The sequence below is a fragment of the Salpingoeca rosetta genome, assembly GCF_000188695.1.
Source record: "Salpingoeca rosetta unplaced genomic scaffold supercont1.6, whole genome shotgun sequence".
Classification (NCBI taxonomy): Eukaryota; class Choanoflagellata; order Craspedida; family Salpingoecidae; genus Salpingoeca; species Salpingoeca rosetta.
In genome coordinates this window covers 238,374-248,373 of record NW_004754928.1, presented here as the reverse complement: position 1 = coordinate 248,373, position 10,000 = coordinate 238,374, and the positions used below count along the sequence as shown (strand labels likewise).

General features: G+C 57.3%; 2 protein-coding genes across 2 annotated transcripts in view; one reads left to right on the top strand and one right to left on the bottom strand.

Annotated features, from left to right (window-relative positions):
• PTSG_02618 (uncharacterized protein) overlaps positions 1-1,344 on the top strand; it is a 1,676-nt gene extending 332 nt beyond the window's left edge. Inside the window, exon 1 of the mRNA XM_004996058.1 lies at positions 1-1,344. This exon is cut by the window's left edge and continues 332 nt beyond it. Coding sequence (XP_004996115.1) covers positions 1-1,085 — 1,085 coding nt within the window. The 3' untranslated portion in view covers positions 1,086-1,344.
• Positions 1,345-1,570: 226 nt separating this feature from the next.
• Positions 1,571-10,000, bottom strand: part of PTSG_02617 (uncharacterized protein) — a gene marked incomplete at both ends in the record, with an annotated part of 13,611 nt that continues 5,181 nt past the window's right edge. Inside the window, 10 exons of the mRNA XM_004996057.1 lie at positions 1,571-3,333; positions 3,572-3,631; positions 3,863-3,964; positions 4,199-4,396; positions 4,652-4,748; positions 4,960-5,165; positions 5,372-7,968; positions 8,231-9,387; positions 9,644-9,733; positions 9,903-10,000. The exon at positions 9,903-10,000 is cut by the window's right edge and continues 31 nt beyond it. Of these exons, the coding sequence (XP_004996114.1) occupies positions 1,571-3,333; positions 3,572-3,631; positions 3,863-3,964; positions 4,199-4,396; positions 4,652-4,748; positions 4,960-5,165; positions 5,372-7,968; positions 8,231-9,387; positions 9,644-9,733; positions 9,903-10,000 (6,368 nt within the window). The remainder of the gene's footprint in view (positions 3,334-3,571; positions 3,632-3,862; positions 3,965-4,198; positions 4,397-4,651; positions 4,749-4,959; positions 5,166-5,371; positions 7,969-8,230; positions 9,388-9,643; positions 9,734-9,902) is intronic.

Below are 10,000 nucleotides of genomic sequence, written 5' to 3'. Positions count from 1 at the left end.
ACGTCGGCCAGCTCTTCGCAACCGTGAGCGCTCAGCAAGATGTCATCCAGTCGCAGCAACAAATGCTGGGACACCTCTCTGCCGCCCTGTCCACCACGCAGTCAACCCTTTGCAGGATGAGCATGCCAACCGTTGCCACCCTGGCAACGGCTCCTGGCACGACTTCAAGATGGAGCGGTGGCGTGCTGGCCAACAACGGGCTCATCTATGGCATTCCATCGTCAGAAACTGCCATCCTTATTCTCGATCCCAGCACAAACACCATGGACACCACCACAATGACCAATCTGCCGAGCACAGATTTCAAGTGGCAAGGGGGCGTGCTCGCCAACAACGGCCTCATCTACGGCATCCCGTTCTTTGCGGGGTCCGTGCTCATCATTGACCCTGCCACAAACACCGCAGACGTCACCACCATCGCCGGCCTCAGAGATGACACCCCCAAATGGGCGCGCGGTGTGTTGGCCGATGACGGCCGCATCTTCGGCATCCCTTACATATCCTCTTCCGTTCTCATCATCGACCCCAGCACCAACACAACCAACACCACCAGCATGGTGGCTGCCGTGAGCGGGAAGTGGTTTGGGGGCGTGGCTGCCCCCAACGGGCTCATTTATGCGCCCCCTTATGATGCAGACGCTGTGCTTGTCATTGACCCGATAAACAACACCACCGCGGTCATATCTATGGCCGACAGGGACAGTTCAAGCGCTCTCAAGTGGATGGGGGGCGTGCTCGCGCCCAACGGACTCATCTACTGCACGCCATTTGGGGCGCCAGAGGTGCTCATCATCGATCCCGCCACACACACGTTGGATTTGACCACCATCACCGGGCTCGGTACCATGACCAGCAAGTGGGGCGGGGCCGTCCTCGGCCGCGACAACCGCATCTACGCCGTCCCACTGTCCGCAACCTCTGTTCTCATCATCGACCCTGCCACCAACACCACCGACACGACCACCCTCGACACTGGAGCATCAGGAATCGGTTTGTGGACGGACGCGGTGCGCGCGCCAAACGGTGACATCTACGGCATGCCATCCAACTCAGCCTCCCTCCTCGTCATCCGCCCCGACTGCTGATGTGGTGTTGCGGATATTTGCGTTGCGTTGCGTTGCGTTGCGTCGCGTTGCCTAGCGTTGCTGCTTATGCTTATGTACCTGTTTGTTTGTTTGTGTTCTGCTTTGTGTCCATGTAGTGCGAGGATTCCTCCGATGCTTGCTTGTTGTGTTTTCGCTTTCAAGTTCTCGCGCCAAACGCCAACCTGGTTCTATGTATTGCACATTACTCAAATGCCCGGAAGAGTTGAGACTCCAACACACAATAGATTGCTTTCATGTGCTGGGCCAGTGTTGCCTTCACACACGTACACGCACAGGCAGAGAGATACAGACACACAGAGACAAACAAACAAACAAACGAACACACAAACAAACAACAAACAACAAACAAGCAAACAAACAAGCGAACACACACACACACACACACACACACACACACACACACACACACACACACACACACACACACACACACACACACACACACACACCACCGACAAGCAGCGTCACACGAGCTTTGCGACGCGGGAGATGGTGACGAGTTCATCGTAGTCGTTGCCGTCGTTGTACATGTCCTCCAAGTCACGCATGGCTGCCTCCTCAATTGCAATGCACTGCATCGCCCGCTGCCGCCGCCGCTGCACACGTGCGCGCTCCGCCTCAAGTTCCCGGAGAAATTGTCCGGGCGTCTGTCCGCCCTCAACAGCGGCCTGCATCGCTTTCTGAAGACTCTTCTCCGTTGTGGATTTCCACGCACTCTTCACACCGCCGCCAAGACCACCGGACGAAACGCCCGATGACAACGCGCCCGCCTTCACACTCGGGGACGATGATGACGACGGTGGCGTTGCTTTAGGTGCACTGGCCATGGCAGAAAGCGGTGACGATCCAAGGCCAACACCTACTGTCGCTGTTGCTGTCGCTGTTGCTGGCGACGTCACGGGGGCGTGATGGGACGCGCCACCACTCGACCACCGCGACGGCAACGACGACGGTGGTGGTGGTGACGACGACGACGACAATGAAGAGGACACGGCAGTGGATGAAGCTGCCGATTTTCCCGTGAACAGGTTGGATGCGTCACCACTCACCGTTCGCTGCCGCCCGCCACGCGACTTCTGCTTCGTCTTGGCCTTGCCCTTCAGCTTGCCCTTCCCGCCCGCGCTCGGCTGGGCATACTCCCGCTCAAGCGTGGCCTCCAACTCCAGGTCGTGGAAGGAGCTGTGCAGTGGCACGTGCGGTGTTGGGCGCGCAGCAATGGCTTCAGCCCACGCCGATGACGACGACGATGGTGATGGTGATGGCGGTCCCACACGCTGCGCTGAAGCCAAAACTGTGGATGCTGATGTTGGTGTTGGTGTCGATGCCCACTGAGGTTTCGTGCCTGAAAAGTGAGGCGGTGGTGTTGTCGCGTGCGTCGCCGCTGCCTTCCTGCGTTGCGCACGTGTGCGTGTGTCCGGTGCTTTCGCCGCTGTCCACGCGGACGGCGCTGAGGACGAGCGCGACACAGCACCAGCAGTCAACGGCAGTGACGATGATGACGACGAAGATGGGGGAGGCGATGATGATGATGATGATGATGAGGCAGCATTGGTGGCCATTCTTCGTCCTGCCAACTTGTCAGCGAGCGACAGAGGTCGTGTCACCACCTGTTCCTTTCTTCTCTTCTCCGCCTCCTGCTGCCGCCGCCGCTGTTCGGCTTTCTTCTTCTTCTCCTTCTCACGCACGTGCTTCTCTTCCTCGGCCATAATGTCCAGTAGACTCGCTGGCTTGCTGGACGCACTTGCTGCTTTTGAGGGCTGGTTCGAATCAACGGTTGTCGGCGTGGTGGCGGCGGCATGTGTTGGTGGCGGCGGCATGGCTGGTGTTTGCTTGGAGGGGGGCTGCAGCGTGGCCGGCGACGTTTGCGTGCGTTTCACTGCACTTGCTGAAGTGCTCACCCACGTGTGTTGTTGTTGTTGTTGTTGTTGTTGTTGTTGTTGTTGTTGTTGCTTGGCCTTGCGCTTGTGCCGTTTGCTCACTGCGGTAACCAGTGACGATTCAGAGAGTGATGGAAACGCGCCCGCGTCCCGTTGCTGCTTCGATCCCTCCACGCACTGCTCACCATCACCACTTCCAACTTGTTGCTGTTGTTGGTCCGGTTGTGTCGCTGCAGCTGCCGCCTCTTCGCCCTCATGCTGCTGTTGTTGCTGCGGCTGCTGTGACAACTTCTTCTTCTTCTTCTTCTTCTTCTTTGCTTTCTTACCCTCTGCTTCACTCCCGCGGCGTCCTGGTCACACACACACACACACACACACACACACACACACACACACACACACACACACACACACACACACACACACACACACACACACACACACACACACACACAAGGACGCCATACAAGCACACAAACGAAAGCGATTTCGATGAGTTGCTGTGTGGATGTGCATGTGCATGCGCACACGCGTGTGTTGATGCAAGTGCAATCGGCCTTTGCATGCTGTGCGCGCCAATGATCTTACCTCCAAACATTTCCTCCACCTCTGGCCTCGTCACTAGCGTCTGTACAGCTCGAAGTACCCCTGAACACACACACACGCACAAGAATGTGTGTTGTGCATGTGAGGTCAAAGGCAACAGGGGTATGGGCGTGGTGCTCTGTGAATCCCACGTGTACACTGCAATCAGCTCGTCCAAGATCTTGGAATTAAGAGAGTCACCACAATCAGTAGCAAAACCACAGCCACAGCCAGCACGAACCACAGCCAGCACGAATCACAGCCAGCACAATGACGAATGACCACGAGCAACACCTGCTTCTGTGAGGCCGTGGCGTTCAATGGCCCAGTTCGCCGCCGCGCGGGAAAAGCCCATGCCCATCAACTGTACCAGCACTTGCTCACGCCGCGGCAGCGCTGGCGGTGGGTGGTTTGGGGTTTGTGTGTGTGTTTGGGCGTGTGGTGGTGGACAGTGCAGTGGTTGAAACAGGCGCACAAAGAGAGAACACCTTCAACACACACACACACACACACACACACACACACACACACACACACACACACACACACACACACACACACACACACACACACACACACACACACACACACACGCACGCAAGTAAAAGCACGCCCATCTGTTCATCTCACCTGCAAGTTGTTCGCGTGAGAGAGTGGGCATGGCCTGTTCACCGTTCTCACGACCACCACCACCTCCACCACCATCGCCGCCGCTCGTTCCATTGGACACATCTGCCCTCCAAATGGGCGGGGCTTCATCCTCTCCTTTGTCGTCAGTGGCGCCGGTCCGCGGATCCACCGTCCGGTATGGAATGAGGTGCAGCAAGTCTTGGAGCAGCACGAAGCGAGGCCACGAGCAGAACAGCGTCGAATGTGAGCAGACCAATACGGGCAGGCACGTACCAAAGACACACACACACACACACACACACACACACACACACACACACACACACACACACACACACACACACACACACAAAACGATACACGCAGGCACACACAAACACACACACACACACACACAACGATACACGCAGGCACACACAAACACACACACACACACACACAAATGACGCAGACCTGCATCATAGTCCGTGGCCGGCGTTGGAGAAGCGAGGACGAGTGGCCGGCGCGGAAGACTCGCAGTATACACGCGCGTGACATCAGTGACAATGTGCTGTGGGGGCAGTGCGCGTTGGAGTGGAGGTGGAGAGGTGAGGCGTTGGCAGTGAAGAAGGCACAAGCACATGGTCACACAGACACACACACACCATCACACAGACACACAGACACAGACACACACCATCACACAGACACACCAACACACGCAAACACCATCACACACACACACACCATCACACGCAAACACCTTCTCAAGTGATTCTCACCTCGGCGAGCTTGCTGAGGGCGCGTTGACACAGCAGCAGCTCCAGGTTGCGGACAATGACGTGCGCGCACGCGTAGTAGAGGTGTGTTGCGTTGAAGGTGTCCGCAAATTCAATGAACGACACCACGTTGTGTGACGCAATCTGCGATGCCAGCGCCTCCTGTGCCGCCGCGTGCACGTCCTCCAGCATTACGTAATCCGCAAACACTTGGAAGCACACAAGCGGCAACGCACGTGAGCACGCGATGAGGAAGAAGAGGAGGAAAGAACGGAGTGCAGCGTGGGTAGGCAGAGTAGCAAGCGGCAGCAACAGCAGGAACAACAAGAACAACAAGAACACCAACAGCAACAACAGACACACGTTCAGACAAACAGCAAGAACAACAACAACAATGCATGCGTTATCGCCTCACCAATGAGGTCCTTGAGTTGATTTGGACGCAGGTCATCAACACTGAGCTGCTGATGGAAGATGGAACGGTGGCACTGCTCCCACAGCACCGGTGAAAGCTCAACCTCCACTTCCATCACCTCCTCCACAAACGCCGCATCCACCACGTCAGCGTCAGCGTCATTGCACCACTCACCAACACCCCACACGCCCACATCCCTTTCCTGCTGTGCCCTCCGTGCCTTTGTCTCACCCTCCTTCGTATCATCGCCTCCATCACCGTGGCTGCCGGCACTGGTTGTGTTGTGACCACCACCACCACCACCATTAGGCATCGCATCAGCACCACGACAGCTTGCTGTCCTGCTCCTGCTCTTGCTGCTGCTGCTGCTGTGGTTTCGTCGACGGCCCTTGCCACGACGATGATGATCACCACCACCACCATCACCACCACTATGATCAGCAGTACCACCGCCACCACGAGCAGCAAGACTGGTCGCCACGTGCTGCGCTTCGTCGATGGCCGCGCGTTGCACTGGATCATCGTTCCAGCGATGGGAAAACATGGCCCCGAAATACGGCGATGAGGCAGCGAGCACCGAGCTGGGCAGCATGAAGCGTGTATTGCCGCAGCACACAGCAACGTCGCAGTTCCCCACGGCGTGAGTGTGGATGAACTCGTTCCCGCTCAACAGGAAGGTGACAACCTCTGTCATCTCATCGCCTTCCTCCTCATCATCATCAGCAGCAGCAGCGTACTCACGGCTGCCGTGTCTGTCGTGTTTTTTGCGCTGCCGCTGGTGTTGTTTCTGCCGCTGGTGTTGTTGGTGTTGTTTCTTGCTACCCTTGCCCTGTTTCCTGCCTTTCTTCCCTTTGCTCCCATAACTGGCACTGGTGACAGCACGAGTCTCCATCCCGCCGTTGCTTTCATCGTCGTCATCGTCGTCATCAGCAGTAACGGTGTTGCGTTCGCTGCACAGAACAGCGTGCACAGCAGCGTCAAACAGCACGGCGTGTCGTTCCAGTGCTCGCTGTCTCGCTTCATCGCTGCTGTGGTCGTCGCCATCGTCCTCGCCACCACGGGAACCAGCAGCATCATTGTTGCCAGTGCCGCTGTTGTTATTCTTATTGTTGTTGTTGTTGTTGTTGTTGTTGTTGTTGTTGTTGTTGTTGTTGTCATCATCATCATCGTGGTGCGCATGCGTCTCCAGCAGGCGCTTCAGTTCGTTCCGCTTTGGCACATGGCGGTACACGCGGCGGTACTGCTGGCGGTGCGCCTTCACACGCGCCAGCATGGCGTTCACAAACCACGTCGCCTTGGTTGCAAGCTGACCACGCAGCCCATCACATGCATATGCACGCGCACGGGCAATAATCTCCTCTGCCATCTCAAACTGACCCACGTTGCAGAGGACGTCCACCAGTTCGGGGAGAGAGATGTCGTGAGTGGCGGCGAACGCACGTGGTAACAGCACACGCGCACGCAGCGCTCCTGCTGCTGTTGCTTCTGTTGCTGTTGTGCTTGGTTCGGCGGCTTCATGGGTCGTTGCATCCGTGGCAGATGCACCCTCGTGCTGCTGCTGCTGCTGCTGCTGTTGCTGTTCATCTCGTTGCTGCTGCTCATCCTCTGTCTTTGTGTGGTCTTCGTCTGGTTGTGTTTGCTCCTGCGCGGCTCCGCTTCCAACCTTCGCCACACCTTCCGCATCCTCATTCTCATCCTCGTCCTCATTCTCGTCATCATCGTCGTCGTCGTCATCATCATCGTCGCCATACATGAGCTCAAACTCATCAACACCATCCCCCTCCTCCTGCACCACCACACGCTGTGCTGCTGTTGTCGTCGCGTCACCGCTTCCATCACCGCTTCCACCGTCACCGGGTGCGGGGGCAACACCAGATGGTGTTGGCGTCAGTGCGTCTGCGAGCGCCTCTTCAGGGTTGTCCAGCATAGCCTGAATGCGCGCGTCAAGCGCACTCATCACAGCTGGCGGCGTCGACCCATCCTGTGACCCATCCTGTGACCCATCCTGTGACCCATCCTGTGACCCATCAAGATCACCATCTGCACCAACGTCGTCATCGTGGTCGTCTGCGTCGCTGATGCTGGCGATGGTGGTGTCCACACTGGCTGCATCATCATCCACATCATCATCACCACCTTCGTGCACACCAGTGTCACCATGTGGAGTGCGATCAGCAGCCGTGTTGGCCTCACCAGCAGCGCTGTTCTTCTCTCGCATTGTCGTCTTCGCAATAGTCGCCGACGACGAGGTCTTGGTCTCACCGCCATCACCATGTGTTTCGTGCGCAACACCGCCAGCATCGCCATCCCCACCACGAGTCGTGGTGGTGGTGGTGGTGGTGGTGGTGGTGGTGGTGGTGTGTTCAGGCGCAGCTGTGGTGGACGACGAGAAGAAGGCAAAGGAACACGTGTGTGATGCAGGGCGCGATGGACGGGTGCGAAATGCGGCGTTTAGGCCCGATTGCGTCAGCTCACGCACGGAGGACAGCACCTCGTCAATGCGCCCCGTGTACAGGAGCCGCAGGACTGAGCGCACGTGCGTATGGGTGAACGCGTTGACCACAAACAATGTCACCGTCCGTCCTGCCACGTCAAATCTGCACGCCAAACACGCGGCGACGTACCATCATAAAGCACATAAAGATGAGCAAAGCGGGTGAATGAAGAGAAGTCAGCAACCACAGACACACAGACATAGAGACAAAATCCCGGACAGAGACAGAGTGATAGCGGTACAGACAAAGCCATATACATCCATGTCCCGATACAGACAGATAGACAGACAGACAGACAGACAGACAGACAGACAGACACACACACACACACACACAGACATACACACACACAACAATAACTGACTGTGCAGCGGTGTCTGCGAGCGTGTCGAGGATGGCCGTTGCCTCTGGGCGACTGCTGAGAATGCTGCTGTGGGCAACAGATGCAGCAAACACCTTCTCATTCTTCCCATGCTGACCGCCCATCATGTCACAGGCTTCGCCACCACCAGCAACAGCGTCCCTGCCCTTCTCAACGCCAGCACCAGCAGCAGCAGCGTTGCGGCTCTTTGCCGGCAGCGGCTGATGTGGTGCCAGGATGATGATGTCAGCCCGGAGCGACGTGAGCGCAGACATGGTGCGGTGCATGCTACCACTGTCACTGCACTCGGGACTGTGCAAGCTGAAGAAAGAAAACACGTCTGGATGCGCGAGGAACGCCGTGTCCATGCATGCAAGCACGGCCCCACCGGCACCAGGCGCCACCGAGCTGTACAATGACGATGGTGATGACGATGATGATGATACTGCTGCTGCTGATGATGATGATGATGCTGATGGCGCACTAGCTTGTCTCTGACCAACATTTGCTGTACCGTCAGTGTTCACACCACAACGACCAGCAGCCACCAGCGTCCGTTCAATCCATGCCAGCGCGCGAGCGGCAATACCGCCTGGCGTCCTCTTCGCCAATGCCTCCACTCGATTTGCACGCGCGTGTGTCTGCCAGCTGCCGGCCGTGTCGGCGAGCACGCAACACATGGTGTACAGTTGCCGTGTGCTCGCCACTGCATTGGGTGCGGCGGTGTGCACGGTGCCTGTGAGCGCAGCCCAGTGCCAATCGTGGTGCAGCTGCGCTGTCGTCTGCCAGTCCGAGCCCGCTGGCTCCTGATACGGCTGCCAGAAGTTCACCTCATCCTCATCAGCACCACCACCACCACCACCACCACCACCACGATGCCTTCGACCAGCAACGGTTGCAGGGGCAACGCTTACACCGGCGCCCACGGCAAACCCACGGCGTCTCTGTTCCTCTTCCTCCTGTTGCTGGCGTTGCTGCTGTTCTGCTCGCTCCGCCTCTCTGCGCTGCCGCCGCTGCTGCCGGCGATAATCGCGTTCTAAATTCGGTGCAGCGTGGTCCTCCGGCTCCTCATCGCTGTCCTCCGAGTCCTCCGCCTGACGCAAGCTCGGGTGAATTTCCTGTACGGGGGCAGCGTACTCTTCTGGAAACAGCGCGGATGGCTGCACGCACGCGTTTGTTTGTGTGTGTGCATGTGTGCGTGTGTGAGGGGGTGTGTGAGTGTGTGTATATGTGTGTGAGTGTGTGAGTGTGTGAAAGTGTGTGTGTATGTGAGTGTGTGAGTGAGTGTGTGTGAGTGAGTGTGTGTGTGTGTGAATGTGCGTGTGTGAATGAAGAAGAGTAAACACATACGTCCGACAACAAAACAATCTGACAAGCAGGCGCGCATATGCATGAAGCAACAGCTGTCGTGCGTACATGGATGGATAGCGGGTTGCGGTACTGCTGGCGAACGGCAGCAAAGTGATATCCACTCGGGCTGCACGCAACAGCGGTTACTTGGAACAACTGCACAGTAGAATCAAGGGGAAAAGGGAGGGGGGGGGGAGAGGAATGGTTGCAGTGCACGTGATGAGTAAGGGGGCAGAGGAGGGCAGTCAGCAAGTGCGAGTGACGCAAACACACACACACACACACATACAAAGTTAGACAATGTGCATGTGTTGGGATTGCGTACGGTTGAGACGGTGGTGAGAGTCACGCCGCGAAGTCCAAGTTTGTCCTTTGCTTTGACGTCATCGACGGTGAATGAGCACGTGCTCACGTGTCCATCCG